At 33.5% G+C, this 18672-nt stretch overlaps 1 protein-coding gene and 1 long non-coding RNA gene across 4 annotated transcripts; one reads left to right on the top strand and one right to left on the bottom strand.

Annotated features, from left to right (window-relative positions):
* Positions 1-1987: 1987 nt before the first annotated feature.
* LOC105336119 (tripartite motif-containing protein 2-like) lies at positions 1988-16770 on the bottom strand. Of its 3 annotated transcripts, none has more exons than XM_066082923.1 (2): positions 16293-16370; positions 1988-4351 (listed from the first exon to the last, which is right to left on the bottom strand). In XM_066082923.1, the coding sequence occupies exon 2, from the start codon at positions 4346-4348 to the stop codon at positions 2669-2671; it is 1680 nt and encodes a 559-aa protein (XP_065938995.1). In that variant the 5' UTR covers positions 4349-4351; positions 16293-16370; the 3' UTR covers positions 1988-2668. The 3 variants fall into 3 exon arrangements, 2 of the variants coding, with proteins under 2 accessions (XP_065938995.1, XP_034304697.2); XM_034448806.2 differs by lacking the exon at positions 16293-16370 and adding an exon at positions 5024-5107; XR_010713381.1 differs by lacking the exon at positions 1988-4351 and adding an exon at positions 15536-15958 and having other exon boundaries at positions 16293-16770.
* On the top strand, positions 11090-13669 carry LOC117682048 (uncharacterized). The gene is made up of 2 exons (XR_004596578.2): positions 11090-11298; positions 12821-13669. It is a non-coding gene; the product is annotated as an uncharacterized lncRNA (long non-coding RNA).
* Positions 16771-18672: the final 1902 nt, after the last annotated feature.

The following is an 18672-nucleotide window of genomic DNA, read 5'->3' as shown; positions in this document are numbered from 1 at the left end:
TGATTCTTATATCTATTGATATCATGACGCATATATATGGAGTAGGTTGAGAAGAAGGACATGATAATACTGATTCATTCAATTTAAAGATGAATGAGTTGATATTTTACTTTAATTCCCTGGGAGTGACACAAAAGCAAATCGAGGACAGTTTGAGTATTAAAATTTTGATTTTGTGTTGATTGAATAAAATAATTGTTTACTTCTTCTGTGAAAATCCGTACAAATATTAAAAAGGACAATATATCTCACAGTATGACCCCCCCTCCCCCTTAACTCATGAGTTTATTGCTTATTACTACATATGTATTAAATGATGTCCGAATGTCGTCAAAGATGAAAATAATAATGTCATTGTTGAGCCGCACCGTTGCAACATTAACACTAAGAAGATGGGCGAAGGTAAGTAATTTTAAGCCCATAAAAGGGAATTTATAGGAAAATTAATAGTAAATAAAAGGCATATAGCAACGCACGGGAACAGGGAGCTCACATGTTTGCAAATCACAGTATGGCTATACAAAATTGTCCCTCCACTTTTCTGTAACTGTAAAAAAATGTATTGAAATTATTCATCAAAAAGTATGATATAAATCACTGTAATAAAGTTTTCAGTAGTAAATAACAACCCCCTTCCCTCCAACAATCTTTTTTAATTTTTACACTTAAATATTTTTAGGGGTATGGCTGCCCTCTTCAACTTCGAATTCGAAGCAATGCTCTGTGCCTAAAAATACTTTTAAAAAACTGACATTTTCAGTAGATTTACGTTGTCAACTTTGTATTTTTTGTTTATTTATTTTCAATTCACGGCTCATTATCCAAACAAAATACCGGAAACGACGAGAGCAAAACCACGGCTTAATATGAAACCAATAAATTGTAATCAATCGATTGTGAACTACTTGTTTGTTCTAGAATATCCAGCTAAACATCTGTAAGAGTTAAATGAAAATGTTTGTGTCTTTAATTTTGTGCGTCTATCTTTAAAACAGTGAGCTTTTAGCAATGGCGACTACTTGACCTACTCCTTAAGATTTCGATGTTTTATTTTAAAACTAATCATAAATGGTATATACCTTTATAATAAAATACTAGTAATTAAAATAATACTGTGTTAAATATCTTTATTGTAGAAAACACAATCTTTCCTGAATGAAAGGCACTGTCATGACTGTCTTATTTCAAAACATGTTTTTTTTAGTAATTTCAATGCAAGAAATAAGTGGATTATTTTGAAAACCGGCTTATTATCAAATCCGGCTAATTCTCAAGGTTTTAAGGTATTGAATATCTATGCGCGGATCTAGAAGGGGAGGGGGTTAGTAGCCTGTTTCCCTGGCCTACCCATAATGCTCCGCAGAGCATTATGGGTAGGCCAGGGAAACAGGCTAGGGGGTTAGGAGAATCCAGTCCCCACCTCCCCCCCCCCCGCAAAATTGAAATTTCTTTATATTTACAAAATAAAATTGCCAAAAATATGCCTCAGACCCCCCCCCCCAACTCAGACGAACCCCCCCCCCCCCTCCGAGAAAAAATTCTAGATCTGCGCATGTAATAACTAATATATGCATATCTACGTCTTCAAATAGTGCTTCATTTTAGAAACTCAAAGCCAAGTATTTCATGCTTTTATAATTGCTTGATATTAAAAAATAAGGCAATGTAATACAACAAATGACTGACGCGATGACTACTTTATATTAGAATTTTTTTGATGCAATAAAACATTCAACCAAACGTTTCAGGAAAATAAACAAAAGCCTATAGCCCTTGGCTGAACCTTTCAGGTAGTCTATTGTTTTTTATTTTCATGTTTGCAAACATCGATTTAAAAAAAGGGGAAGGGGGTTACAGTTTTAACAACTTTTACCAGATCATGCAAACATTCAGACATTTTCCTCCATCCGTTTGAACATGAAAGTCCATTTCAATTTTACCGTAATATTTAAAATTATGTGGTCAAAAACTAATTAAAACCAATTAACAAAGTTGATTACAAATCATTTATTAGACATAATAACACATTATTTAAGGTATACAATGTACAACTGCAGGGTTTATTACTAGTTTGTAAGAAACAAAAGTTACTCAATCTTCAGTGACAGAAATCTTAATGGACAAAGATCAAATAAACACCACTCAAATGTTCAACAAATGTGGTACATGTACCTTCATTTTTCTGCTTTGATAATGTTTGACAGAAGAAAAATGTATGATTTATATTTTCTTATATTAAAGGATAGAAATTAACTCATACCTTAATATAAAGGAGAGCTAAAAAAAGTTTTTCAAAGATATTTAATTTACCATTAGTGTCATTTATCAACATTAAAATGTTTTGATTTCTTTGACAAATACCAAACAAGGTTTCTCTGATTGTATTCTTATAATGCACACAGTTTGTTTAGACATTAAATGTATAAACATTTAATTCATTGACAATACAATCACTACACTAAAACAGTTTGTTATTATGATGTATAAACATGATAAACAAAGCAATGATATTGTTGACATGAACTAAATGGACGTATATTTTTATATGCATGACTCTATTATATAATATAATTAATTATCTTTATGCTAATACATGTTATATATATACAGACAGTCAGTTTGTCAACATGTAATACATATAAACAATGTTACACTGCTGTGTAATGTTCTACACATATTGTATTTTCTTCACTGTACCTGTGTACTCAGCCACAAAGAGGTTGTCTCTGGTGTCCACACATAAACCCCGTGGACCGTGTAAATGACAGTTGTCAATGTAGCGGAGGAACTGTCCGTCCTGATCCAGGATGTGGATACACTGGTGTATAATGTTAATGTCTGCTGTCAGGATCCGACCCTGGCTGTCTGTTGTGATGCTGATTGGACTAAATGATATCTTGGTAGTAGAGGGAGGACCAGTGTAGGTAAACCGGAGTTTCCCGGCCTGATTGACCACCACTACTGCATGGGCTCCACGGTCGGACACACAGATATCTAGGTTCCTGTTCTCACTGATGTGTTTAGTGTACTCACCAGATGAAAATAGAGGTCGTCCTTTGTCGTCGTACTGAATACTTTGTTTCTCTGTGGAGCCAGAGTAACACACAACTTTTGTTTGTTTATCATCATCACTGTCCATGACAACCAGGAGGTCACCAGAGGAGGTACTACAGACACCGAGAGGTATCCACCCCCGTAGTCTGATCACTGTCTTTATCTTTTTATTCTTCACTATGTTCACAGTTCTATCTCTGTCATCAGTATAAACTAGATCCCCACTCCTTGTCACTGCTATGTCCCGTGGAACGTTCCCTGACTTGGTTTTGACTGACTTCACTAGTTTCCCACTGAGGTTGTACAGACTCATGATTTTGTCCTCACCACACGTCCACATCTCCTCATCACTAAGACAGGACACATTGTATACTACATCATACTCGGGTTTTATCTGTGTGATGATCCGTGGTACATCAATGAGCGGTCTGTCCAGGGGAGAGGACTCAGCACCGGGAGATTCCATGGTGTAGCCATGTTCTTCTGTTTTGATAGATGACGCTGACAGAGATCCAAACTGTTGATAAAGCTGTTCTTTGTTGATCTTCTGAGGGGTAAAACTTGGTAAGGACACTGTGAGTTTAGGAGGCAATCTTCTGAATTCATCATTCCTGGATTTGTAGGCAGAGACACGGCTGACATCATTGGAGTCCAGTAACGTCTTCAGTTCAGTAATGGTCTGTGTGATTTCAGAAATGGTGTGTTTAATTTCATCTTCCTGTTTGTCTAAGACAGCCAGGTGTTTGGTGTCCATTTCCTCCATGTTAGATTTCATGTTTCTGATAATGATGTTTATTTCTCTGTGCAAGTCTTCTCCATGTCTGTCGATTTCTGTTGTTAATTTCTGGGAGTTTACATTCAGAGCAGATTTCTGGACTGGGAAAATAGATGCAATCTCTTGGTATGTAGGATAAATGGATTTCTCTAGTTCTTGTAAATCTTTTTGAATTATTTCTTTCTTCCTGTCAATGTTTTTAGTTATTTCAATAAATTTATGGCCACTGTGTTCTTTAGAGGAAGCACATGTTGCACAAATAGGAATGTCACATTGTTCACAGTAAAGTACACTTATGTTTGAGGAATGTTTTGGACATTTAGGAGTAGATCCTCTTTTTTTAAATGGCAGCACTTTGTGTTCTTTGGATTGATCTGAGAGATGTTCCCCCACACAGGCTTTACACAGATGTATGTGACAAATGTCACAGTACATAGGGGGGCCCGGGGTCTCACAGAGACGACACCGTAACACATCCTGGGCCCAGCGCTTGTCCATGGTCAGATACTTTTTACTCATGCTCTGAAAAAATAAAAAGGTTGATATATAACTTTTATAGTTTTTGTCCATTTGACTATTTCTTATAAAACTTTAGTTCTTGCAAACAGGACACTTTAGTGCTTAAAAGACAGGAAGACATTTAAATGCTTTTAAACAAGAATTTCTCCAACATATAACTTGCTTTCACATGTTTAAAGAATGTGACTGACTATTTAGGACATTATATCCCAAACAGGCTATAATGAACCATTCAAGTGATTGGTCCCAACCTGTTAAACCAGGTATGTAGGACAATATCATTTAATATACAAATGTCGCCAAGCACTGCAAGCTCTAACTCCAAACCGAAAAACAAAATTTAAAATACTGCTCCCTTTGACCTAATGAATTTTCTGTTATCAGAATTGAACCCACAATTCTCAGTAAATTGCAAATGGCTTCCCATGTTCTCTTGAGATCCAGGAAAAAAATCTTTTGCAAATAAATTGAGGATAAAAAGGCAGTTATCAAATCTAAAAGGGCCACACTCGTACTTTTTCAGCTATTTTTGTAACCAAGGGGAGCATGATCTGAATGAAAGAGAGAGCGAGAAATTTTAATGTGAGGCTACAATTACTTAAATTACATTGATACGTGCATCGCTTTTGACTAATTCTAGATCTCACAATGGACAGTCAATCGCTTTTTACTTACTTTACATATGTATCATATCAAGGACCAACCTAGAGGGCGAAATAGTAGTTTTTTGATCTGTAACTTCGTGGGAATTTACTCTGAAAGAGAAGTTGAAGTCGCCTTGTATTATGAGTTCATAATCTTGTGAATTAACCCCAAAGGCAAAGAAATGATAATTAACCAATTTAAACACATTTTCACAGCCTAAGTTAACTTTTGTTATGATTAATTACTCGAAACTGTTTAATCTTTAGGGGTTATAAATACGGGTGATGCAACAACATACTGTGCAACTGATGTTTATTGCTTATAATGTTGATAATACAATTAGTTGTTAAATTGTAACTAGTTAATAACTCTGCCAGATTAATGCTTTAATAATCATGAAACCATTTGTTTACAGTTATTTAAAAAAAAAATAAGATCCTCTCCTTAACGGTTGTACTTGTGTCAAAGGGTTTGACTAATACAGTACTCTCAACGCTGATCCCGTATTTTCCATGCACCCCCGCGGTCAAAAACAGGTGTCTCGGATAAACCGCGCATCCCTTCAGTAGAGTTGTCCAGCAAATTAACACCGCCGTGATCTTGACGATAAATTACAGATAAATAAAAGTATTTGTCTGAAAATTTATCCCCCCTGACTAAAAAATAACCGACACCTACACGGCACTAGGTACCGGTACATGCAGATATTATTCTAAATTAATGGAATTATCTAGAATAACATACAATATGTAGTTCTGAAATGTTACATTTTTTGAGTATATCTAAAATTATTTATCATTGCTTCTTCGATGTATTTTACAATCCATTTAAATTGGCATAGCCTATTCAAAAATTGATAAGTATGCTTTGCAGCCGGATTATAATTTTCAAAAAAAAATTATTATAATTGTTCAGTCTTATTAAATGTGAAGAAGTATTGTATCTTCTCTTTTTTATCTATTTAAACTGCATACCGGGTAAATTAAATTGATGAAATGCTTTTGTTAATAAATAACTATAATTTGTCCCAAGTTATTGCTTCTATCACTTTTTGATGATTTTTAATAAAAATACACATACCTTTGAAAGAAATATAGTTGAAATCAATAAAATGGAATATATCCAAGATATCTTCATTGAACAATTATTATTTTTCACCCATAAAAGTTCACAGGAACGAAAACAAATTTCTTATGGAGATAAATAAAGGGAAATGTTTACATCTTTTCTCCATTCGAAAGTACTTGGGAAACCTCGGGCAATTTTTTAAAGCTACCATGGCTTAAAAATGGCTGATTCAATGCAAAATCCACGTAGACTTCCTATTTTAGGATGTGTAATCAAACCTGAAGCGGGAGAGGGGGGCATTTCAAAACAGATAATCTGGACATTTTTCATATTAGTGGATGAACGTAGTTTGAGTGCAAAGGTATTTATGATTATAGAAATATCAAGCAACAAGTGGTGGAAGCAAAAACTCGGGACAGAGAATGGTGTTGTTCTCTTATTCTAACCCTATATGCTTGTTATATCACTGCTGACTTTAATTCGATTATTTACGGTAAGCTGTTTTTTCTTTACAAGAAATAGAATGTTGTACAGTAGTTAATTTACATCACAAATGGGGAATAGTACATGCTATTAAATGCATACATCTGAACGTAAACTGCAAATAACTGGCTCCACGATCATGAACCTGTCTTAAATTTAAGTTAGAATTTTGTCTTAAATCTCAGATTCAAACTTAGTTAAAGATTACTTACATAAGTTGATCACAAAATGATCTAAGAAAAAACTTAGCTAAGATTTGTCTTAGCTTAAACATCATAGTAACTCGCGCGATTTTTTGACCGAATTTGTTAAAAGTGGAACTCTTCTTCGTTTGAAGATTCCTATCGGCTGCAACATAAACATTATTATATACATGTATCACAAAGTTAAAAAATTATATTTAAAAGATGCTTCACACAAATATTAGCGTATTTTCTTACTGGATAACATGTCAGTCATTATACAGACGTGCTTACACACTTTCACTTTAACAAAGGGAAATAACTTCAATAGCAAGTCAACAAAGGGAAAAAACCTCAACTATAAATAGAAAACCCGAGGACAAGGGAACGGCAATCTTTGCTGATCATTTCTTATTAAAAATCGAACGAGTGTCGCCATTTTGAACTTACTTGGTAACAATCTATAAACTTAAGTCTGCCTAATAGCAGTCTTAAGATTTAAGACAATATTTCAGACTTACCCCTTTTTTTTGTGATCCACTTTAAGAACAATCTTAAAAATTAAGTGCAAATTTATTGACTTAAGTCTGACTTAAGATTAAAGACAGTTTCATGATCCCAGAGCCTGGAATTTTTCTGAGTCCAAGGGGTATAACTCTGTCGAAAATTGTTCGATCTTACCCAATATCAAACTTGACCTAGATATTATCATGATTTAAACCTGTATACCAAATTTCATTTCAATATGTTCATCCTCTGAGAAGAAAATGAGGGAAACTGCACGGGCCCTGGAAGTTATTGTAAATATATTGCATGTGCATGTATAAAAAAGTAAGGGTAGGGCACCCTTTTTGGGGCGAAATCGGGTTTGACGAAGTCTGGGCGTTCCTCAAACGAAATTTCGCGATAAATCGTTCAAGTATACTTTACTTACGACATATGTATACATTCGTTCCGCTCCAATGCTGTTACGTCGAAGAAAAAGGTGTTTTTATACACCCAAGTGCCTAAGAATTTCGCTAGACTGGTTTACATCCGGTTTAATCGCAGTGAATCGAAAGGTAAATTGAAAGGTAAGTTCTGATTGGTCAATAATGAAATAAATTCTTTAATTTCTTATCGATATTTGTCAATCTTCTTCATTATTCTCGCATTTCATTGTTGAAAGGCCAAACTACCCAGTATCTATATGCATAACTCCTTTCAAACATTTGATACATACTCACCATAAATTGTTATCAGTTTCGCCACCTTATTGACGAGCAGATTTATTTTATTATTAACCAATCAGAACTTATCTTTCGATTCACTGCGATTAAACCGGATGTAAACCAGTCTAGCGAAATTCTTAGGCACTTGGATGTATAAAAACACCTTTTTCTTCGACGTAACAGCATTGGAGCGGAACGAATGTATACATATGTCGTAAGTAAAGTATACTTGAACGATTTATCGCGAAATTTCGTTTGAGGAACGCCCAGACTTCGTCAAACCCGATTTCGCCCCAAAAAGAGTGTCCTACCCTTACTTTTTTATACATGCACATGCAATATATTTACAATAACTTCCAGGGCCCGTGGGAAACTGCAAATAACTGGAATTTTTCTAAGTGCAAGGGCCATAACTCTGTCGAAAATTGCTCAATCGTACCCAATATCGAACTTGACCTAGATATTATCATGATAAACCTGTAAACCAAATTTCATTTCAATATGTTCATCCTCTGCGAAGAAAATGAGCGGAAATTTTAAATAACTGGAATTTTTCTACGTCCAAGGGCCATAACTCTATTGAAAATTGCTCGATCGTACCCAAAATCGAACTTGACCTAGATATTATCATGATAAACCTGTATTCCAAATTTAATTCCAATATGTTCATCCTCTGCAAAGAAAATGAATGGAAACTGTTGGTGGACCGACAGACAGCAGCAAAGCAATATGCCCTCGCTTCTTCGAAGGGAGGCATAAGAATTCATGAAATTTTGACACAGTAAAACAGATCATATAACCAAATGATTCTATTAGTTTAATCACAGAAAGGTCAAGTCAAGGTCACTACCTTTTTCCAGACTCATTAATTTGCAGCAATTCTGAATTGAAAAACATGATATTTTCCTACGCCAATATTCTGCCCAAAAGTAAAGTCTTTCATAGATTCTAAATATTGATTACTATTTCTATGCCAAGTTGTATGATAGTAAACAAGATCCCCAGGGGCCAAATCGCTCACCTGAGCAACAATAGCCTTAACTGATCAAATTAGAATTACAGTATCAAAATTAGCTGCAATAATGTAGCCCTCTCCCGATTTTTTTTGGGGGGGCAAGTGCGGGAGTGATTCACTCCTGCAACGATTTCGTCTCAAATCGTACATAAATGACAATAACATTTTTATTTCTTACCTAAACTCAAACATTGTAGATGTCTATGGCATAAATTAATCCAAAAATATCAAGTATAGTCCATATATCGGTTATTTTTCGTGTATGTTAACAACGAAAGTTGAATTTGTCTGCCATGTTTACTGACCTTGACCGGTTTTATTTTGGGACAGCCAATGAGAATTCAGGAGCGGATCTTGAACTGAATATAGGAATTCCCCTATTCTAAACATAATTAACGCGGTAAATATGAATTCTCCATTATATACCACTTCCTTAAATAATGTCTTAGTGATATAACGAGGTAAGATCGATTATTTACACTGACATTCACGTTATCAAGCCCATCAAAACTCTAAGCGTACATCCAATAAAATCACGCGAGAACTGTCATGGCTGCTGAAAAAGACGACTTGTTAACATGCTTATGTGTTTTATCTGGTTTTGATTTATATATGGTTAATTTGTTCAACCTGAATTAAAAAATAATTTTATCTAAAGGAAGTCCAATAAAAAATGGATCTTTTCAGATCGAAGTCAGCCGCATTGAAAAATCAATTTTGCACCATTACGGAGATCCTGTGGAATTGTAGCCCTCTCCAGTAAACATCAGATATAAAAAATCGAAGAGGGCTACATTATTGCAGCTATATCAAAATATCTTGACAACTAAATAAGTACAGTAGACATTGCTAATAAACCATTTAAAATCTGCCAATTTTTTATCCGCATTTTTTTATTTGGTAAATACCTAACCCCTTTTATTGTTGTACCTGTAAGAAGATTTTTCTCTATTCCTTTATACCCCCCCCCCCTTTCCATTTTATGGCTCCACTTTTCTCTAGAGATTCTCTCTATATATATTCCTTTATAAAAATTCATCCATGTGGCCCGAAGAAGAGTTTTTATATATATTCCTTTGTAAAAATTTATCCCCCATCGGGTCCTGTCCTACCCCCAAGAACCATGACTTAAACAAATTTGAATCTACACTATTTGAGAATGCTTCCACTCTAATTTGAGCTTTTCTGGCCTTATACCTGGTAGTTTTTGAGAAGAAGATTTTTAAAGATTGTCTCTATATGTTTCTATGTAAAAATTCATCCCCCATTGTGGCCCCACCCTACCCCTGAGGACCATGATGTGAACAAACCTGAATCTAAACTACCTGAGGATGCCTTCACAAAAGTTTAAGCTTTTCTGGCCGAATAATTTTTGAGAAGAAGGTTTTTAAAGATTTTCTCTATACATTCCTCCATTGTGGCCCCACCCTACCCTTGGGGACCATGATTTGGACAAACTTGAATCTACACTACCTGAGGATGCCTCCATACAAGTTACAGCCTTTCTGGTCAAATAGTATTTGAGAAGAAGATTTTTGAGCAAGGTTAAATATGGGATCAGCGTTGTTAGTACTGTACCTCCAAAATATACAGAAATACAGATACTGAATTTATTCCTCAATTAAACTTAAAATTAAATTGCTAAAACAATTACAAAACATTTCATTAATAAAATGTATGAATACATCAAATAAATTAAATTTAATAAATTGGATAAGTTTTTTTTCAATTTTTAAAAGTTGTTTTATTTTTGATTGACTTGCTTCTAATTTAATTTAGATTTTAAAGCTCTAATCTATGTATATCATCATTATTAAATGGCATTTTTGACGGAATTGTTGAATTAGCTAAGTATTTTAACTTAAATTGTAATGATTAAATACATAAGTTTCCAAATTCAACAATGTAATTCGCTTAAGGATATGTGAACCTGACAAAAACAAGTTCATTGCGCAACGCGAACTGTCGTCTTGCGACAAGCAATCGTATTTCACATCGACGGTTTATTTGCTTAATTTAAGGTTTAAAACAGTGATATAAAATGTGTAAGTTTATGAATTTGCATAAAATATAATTTATATAAACATTTACATCAAGAGGTTTCACTTTTTTAATCATTTACAAACTTAAAGTTTACGACATACTTGCGCCGATTTCCGGTAATTTCCCAAATCTCGACGCAAACAACAAGTCGGAATGACAAAAACTGATGGATATTATTAGTGTATGACGAATATTGCGAGCACAAACTGATGTCGGGTGTCATAAAAAGGGAATGGAAAAAAGGACGAGACCATACACCAGTTCCCTGTGATCTAAACCTGCCATTTGCAAGCAGTAAGCATGGTATAGTCTGTCCCAAGATATTTATGCTGCACATTTGGACGATTTTTAATAAAAATACACTTACCTGTGAAAGAAGTGCAATTGAAATAGTTGAAAGGGATATTTTCCAAGATAATTTCATTGACACATTATCATCTTTCACTCGGAAAAATTCACAGGAACGAAAACAGATTCCTTACGGAGATTTATAATGGGGAATGTTTACATCTTTTCTCCATTCGGAATACACTCGGAATACATCGCGCAATATTTCAACGTTATCATCCGGGCTTGCTGCAATGCAAAATCTCCGTAGACATCACATTTTTTAGCATTGTATTGAAACCTGATAAGCTAACAGGGGCGTTTTGACTGAGAAATCTTGGAAATTTTTCATACTTTTGAATGAACATCGTTTGAATCCTGAGGTATTTATAAATATCAAACAATTAAGCCAAACGTGAATCCAAAATATCTTGGGACAGAGTATAGGTGTCTTATCATGACATGTGCTATATTGTATTATGTTAACGTTACAGATTATTATGCTCGTATATTATCCACGTGAAAACAATATCGCCTAGCCTATATGCAGAATAGCTACACAATATTTCCTAATTTGTTCAAACATAAAAATTATTCATTGTTAATTCAGTCAGTGTTTGTAATTAAAATAAACACAATTTTAGTTCGAATTTTCTTAAATGAAATTAACCATCTGATGATAAATGGTAAGGTTGACCGCATAGAGGGCCCTGAGTTTACTCTAGCATATGACAAGCTTATTTACCAACATTTACTCACAAAATATTTTTAGTCTAACACTTTCATGCACATTAGCTTGAAAAGTATATTTGTAAGGAATAGGTTATATGTTTGTATTGATGATTTTTTTAGCACATACTGGCGTGCGACCAGTTCTCGCCGAGTACCGTTTCTCACCAGTACATTGTGACGTCATTTTTCGTCTATAATTTTATGTGTTGATAAAATGACGTCACAATGTACTGGCGAGAAATGGTACTCGGCGAGAACTGGTCGCACGTGTGAAAACATTTGAACAGCTGACTGATATTCACCTTTATTGAACTGTAAAAATCAAAGTACAGTTGAAAGAAAAATTAGTATATCATGGTTTATCGGTTGATAGAATTGCTCACATCATATTTAGATTTCATGTACTGGGTTCATAATTGTTACAAATTCTTATTTTTTCCCCATTATTTTCAAATCATTAAAACGCAAGATTTCTAAATACACACAGTTATATAAGATATGAAATTGTCAAGTTAAGTAACATTAATTTAAATTTTCAAGATTAGAATAAAATGTTGACAAGTTTCACCTGATATCAAATTTTTATATAGAATAATCCATTTATATAAGGTTCTGTCTGTCTATGTTGCATACACTTTCATGATATGCCTATATGAATTTTATATATTTTTCTACATGTAGATTCTTAAAATCATCCTTTCATATAAGTCCTTCTTATATGTTATAAGTAATAGTACCAGTTATATCAGGGTTTTTTTTAATACAGACTTTTCAAACCTCCAAGAGATGAGAACATCACTGGTATGTGTTAACGAGGTCATTCCTAATACAAGACACAATGCGGAAAAATATAAGACTAATGTAAAGAACTGAAACCATGAGTGATGAAGAGAAGAGCTGATAATCAGATTATTGTCTCTCTTATGTTCATCCTGATAAAGCCTTTCCCGATTGATGCCCTGGATTATTTATTTGGTAATTTAAGGATGACAATATTTATTTCAACATTTATGATATAATATTAAGACAATTAATAAGCAGCACAACATATCCTGAAATATGAAACTGGACCAAACCAGTGATAATCTACCATTTATGATTTATTGCATTTACTTGGATTTGAAAACCATTTCTGAAACTCCAAAAGTCATGAATAATTTGGACATATAATGCATACAATTAAGAATTAGTATTGTAAAAGAATATATAATATGATAATGCATATGCTATAAGAAATACAATTGATAGATATCAATTCAAAAGATGTTTATACTGACCAAGTGCAGTAATGAAGTTTGTAATGGCTATATACTGTTCATGTGGAGAAACTGGTTTTTGAAATATATGTCTTATGTTTATAATTATGTTTAATTTGATGATTGCATAGTATATCAAATCATCATTTCTGTCTATTAGTGTCTGTCTGTCCATCCATTTATCTGTATGAAGTCTGTTTTATTTTATAACCCTGATGAGGTTACTGATGTAGATCAAGTTGAGATCATCATTATGACACTTATATACAACAAGCCTCACAGAAAATATGAGTCCTCTTAAATTACAGAGTTTTTGAATGAGTTATGAATGTATGGTTGAGTAAAATTTTTATTTTAAATATTTTTTGAAATGATTTTTGTGAATAAGAATATATTTTGTTATAACTTATCCTTATCTATATTTTTATCATTTTTGCATGAAAAAAAATATACATATCCTAGTTAGGCCACACCAATATAATTTCTTGCTTGTCGGACATTAAGTGGAAAAGGGTACAAGCGGGCTAGCGATAAAATAATAAGATTATTATTTTTTGTAGCCAAAATTTTGAGGCGGTCCATAATGATATGATTTGTAAAGTTTTATTTAAACACGAGCATGCAGGATCCGATAAAAAAGAAATTTAATTGGTGTGGCCTTCCACATTTTCTATATTTTAGTTCAAATTGAGGCTGAACCATTGTAATATATTACCCTGCATAATCATTCTGATAAAGTCTCAATCATACATTTTAAATAGCATCAAGACCAATATGGGGACCAAGGAAGGGTTCAAAGTTCAAAGGAATTATAGGATTGCATACAATCATGTATTTACATAAGGACAAATCATAAATCATTTCAGAATCTGCAGTGTTGTTTAGTCCAATCAGATAATATGATTTAAAGAATTATCATGATTAAGTATCAAATTTCATTTTATACCTTTAATCATTTGAAAGATTCTCCTATTTTCAGACACCCATTTTAATGCAATACCTTACAAATCAGACAAAACTTTTAAAGATTGATAGAGGAAATTCAAATTAATTACAATCAGTATAATATAAATATACTGATTGTAATTAATTTGAATTATTTTTTGTAGCCAAAATTTTGAGGCGGTCCATAATGATATGATTTGTAAAGTTTTATTTAAACACGAGCATGCAGGATCCGATAAAAAAGAAATTTAATTGGTGTGGCCTTCCACATTTTCTATATTTTAGTTCAAATTGAGGCTGAACCATTGTAATATATTACCCTGCATAATCATTCTGATAAAGTCTCAATCATACATTTTAAATAGCATCAAGACCAATATGGGGACCAAGGAAGGGTTCAAAGTTCAAAGGAATTATAGGATTGCATACAATCATGTATTTACATAAGGACAAATCATAAATCATTTCAGAATCTGCAGTGTTGTTTAGTCCAATCAGATAATATGATTTAAAGAATTATCTTGATTAAGTATCAAATTTCATTTTATACCTTTAATCATTTGAAAGATTCTCCTATTTTCAGACACCCATTTTAATGCAATACCTTACAAATCAGACAAAACTTTTAAAGATTGATAGAGGAAATTCAAATTAATTACAATCAGTATAATATAAATATACTGATTGTAATTAATTTGAATTATTTTTTGTAGCCAAAATTTTGAGGCGGTCCATAATGATATGATTTGTAAAGTTTTATTTAAACACGAGCATGCAGGATCCGATAAAAAAGAAATTTAATTGGTGTGGCCTTCCACATTTTCTATATTTTAGTTCAAATTGAGGCTGAACCATTGTAATATATTACCCTGCATAATCATTCTGATAAAGTCTCAATCATACATTATAAATAGCATCAAGACCAATATGGGGACCAAGGAAGGGTTCAAAGTTCAAAGGAATTATAGGATTGCATACAATCATGTATTTACATAAGGACAAATCATAAATCATTTCAGAATCTGCAGTGTTGTTTAACTAGTTGAAAGAAATTGCCATTTAAAACTGAATTATACAACTTTTTTTAACAGCATGTAGGGTTTGTAGCATCTATTTCAATAGAGGTCAGAGGAAATTCAGACGTTATTATCTTTTTTTCTAATTCACGAACATGCCAATTATTGATTACTAATTTTTTGCTATTTATCATATCTTCAAAATTACATAAAAAAAATAAGAGTGTAATTATAGGGAATTGTATTTTTTGCAATTTTTCTAGCTCGGGTCACGTCGAAAAATGTCACTTTTTTAGTGGTCAGAGGAAATTCAAACTAAAATAGCGGATTAAATAAAAGGAATTCTTATAATCCATTTTCAGATAAATAGAGTATTTTATTAACCTTTTTAATATTTTGGTGAGAAAAGTTTTCTAGTTAATTGTAAATATGTCTTTTATGACATTTTAAATTTGCATTTAAGGTTTTTTGTCTCGTTCTAATTTTTTGAACATGGGTAAGTTTGAAGGTCGTTGCCATGGAAACGAACTCACGAACATATGCTTAAAATGTCTTTTTTGACAAAAACAAATGGATTAGAGTCTGTTTAAACAATTTTTTCAATTATTCAATTAGTTTCATGTCAGGTTCACATGTCCTTAATATCGCCAAAATGTGTAACCCGGGCTCGCTACCCATTTTAGTCACCTGAAAAATGAAAATGTGTGATAAATATTGAAAAACTCGTTCTGTGATAATAAAAATTTCAGCAAAGACAAAACAAGTTGTAATAAAGTATTCCTGCAAATTACAGAACAAATAAGTATTTTTTAAGAAATCAACAAAAACCCGGTTATCAGTTTCGAAAATCCCGGCCCGGCCCGGGTTTCACTACCCATTTTAGTCACACTCCATTTTAACGATTCCCTCAAAACTACTCATAACCTGGTACAGTTTAGGCAATTTCGCCAACTCTGTTATAGCATTAGATTAAAATAATTCTTCAACAATCAGTAATAACATACGTTTACACACTACGCACCTCATAAAGACCTACAACTCAAAATGGCGACAATATAATATCCATGTTTGATCTTCTTAGTTCGTGTTTACTCCTCTTCCTGGTCGGCGGCTAGTCTCGTTCAACCAGACGCTCGGCTCGTCGGAGATTTACGGAGACAGCCGAGCGTCTGGTTGAACGAGACTAGGTCAGCGGCCTATTAAAATCACGTGACTGATTTAAATAAAAGACAAAACAAAACTTCCGGATATAATCAATACATTGTGTCAGTGCAACGGTTAAATAATTTGAATCATTAAATCAAGATTATAGTCTGATATTTCTTGATATGCCAATGAAATCAAGCCAGAGGCGTATTTTACGTCCCTGATCAAACATAATGCAGTGGAAGGACAGTAATATTATTTTAGCCCAATTATTACTTATATCAGTTAGTGTATAAAATCAAACTCCCTGATGTGTAGGCCTCTATCTCTTCTTCTACAGAACTATAGTTTTCTCCGACTCTTGACACCACGTCCACTGTCGTCTGCACTACATATCGCAACTTCTCGGGCCTTTCCGTCAGAGCTCATGTTTTTCCGAGCAACGGAAAAATGTTAGGGTGTAGTGTATCTATCCCTCTGCTATTAATTTTACAATAAAGATTTTTTTTAATCGTATTGATTTTCATCGAAGTCAAGGCTATATACTGTTATCTGCAACGCGTTGCAAATAAGTTTTTGGGTGCTAATCCTTCTTGAATAATATGGATCACGGGGTAATAAATCATTGAGTTAGCCAAGCATAAATATTGTACGTATTATTTAAGATTTTATAAGTCTTCATCATCGAGGAATATTTTTAAAAAATAACCAATAAAGTCACGAAGAAAGCTGGTGAATGTTAGGCATTTACGGAATAAGTCGCAAAAGGCTTTATATGGTAAGTTAATTTACCGGTATCATCTCTATGTATGCAGATTCTACCCGAATATTTCGATAGATCATTTCCATGGAATTACACAGTCATGTATAATGACAATTTTCAACCTTTGAAAATGAGCTGTTTAAACGAAAACTTTAACTGAATATGGCGCTCCTATTTTTGATTTACAATAAAACAGGTATAGTATTTTTAAATAGCATATCAATTATAAAGTTAACTTACTTTTTAACTTATGTGATCATTTACACCTACGGAATAAGCCATATTTAGCACATGTTATTAAAAAAACATACAGTTTCTTCTATGAATTGTATGCTAAATGGCAAATTAACTAAGAATAATTGCATGCACTTTAGAAAGGCGCTTACCTCCGTATATAAATATACATTGAACATATATAAAACAGGAATTTATCGGAATAAAGAGCTTCAGTCAAGTGAATGCGTTGCACGCATTGCATCGCTCCATTGTAAAATCAGCAATTTTCCCGTAGAGCGGTGGAAATAACAGGAGTATATATAGAGCGACGAATCATATTATAAAGCGATTTAACAAGATAAAATCTGTACATAAGGGGAAGTTCCCCTGGGAGGAGGTTTTCTTGAGGGGGTTCCATATCAGAGAAAATAGGGCTTGGCTTCTTTTGGGGGAAATCAAGCTAAAATAAGGTCTTTTGACGGATTAAAGCGCTTCTTTAAAGTGCATGTACTGCACGCTCCGTAGTAAAATCAGCAAGTTTCCCGTAGAGTGTTGCAAATAACAGGAGTAAATACAATGAAGCGCATTGAAGTGGTAAATATGTTCGCTTGAATGGAATGTTCTAAACTTTGTATCGAACGTCAATTGTTACATAAGACACACCCATTTCTTTTGAAACGGGGAAAACATTATTCGCCACAATGCCTTCGGAACCGCTCATCTTCTATAAACAGCACTAGCATGAATTTCACACACGCACATTAGACACCAAAACATTTTCTTTCTTTCTTTCCAACTATGTTCAGAAACAGTGATATTGTTCAAAACAAGAATATTTTAGTAACACATATGTGTTTTGAACTTCCTGTTACATGTAGTGTATTGCAAATAAAGAAAAGTTGTTTTTTTTACAACATATATGCACATGTTTCAGTTTTTCGTTTTAGAGGGGTAAGCCACGTTCTTCGTCTTCTTCGATCTTCTGCATTTGTTGCTGTGTTCGCAGCTTGTTGAGGGAACTGCAGGCACGCATAGCATCCAGACCCATCCAATATATCTTGACAAGCAAAAAAAAAAGAAGGAAAATTAATATTATTTTAAGTTTCCCAAAATCTTCAAAATCCTCATCCATCCAGGGGGGGGGGGGGGCACGTAGTATTTAACTTCAATTTCACTCCTCATGTCCTTTTTTCATTTCAATTCTTAACATACTCCCAAAAAAGTGGGGGCCAAGTCCATGATAATGTGGTAGAGTCAGGTATATGGCATTCCTACT

The sequence above is a fragment of the Magallana gigas genome, chromosome 4, assembly GCF_963853765.1.
Source record: "Magallana gigas chromosome 4, xbMagGiga1.1, whole genome shotgun sequence".
Lineage (NCBI taxonomy): Eukaryota > Metazoa > Mollusca > Bivalvia > Ostreida > Ostreidae > Magallana > Magallana gigas.
The sequence above is the reverse complement of the archived record's forward strand: the minus strand, read 5'-3'. Positions and strand labels throughout refer to the sequence as shown.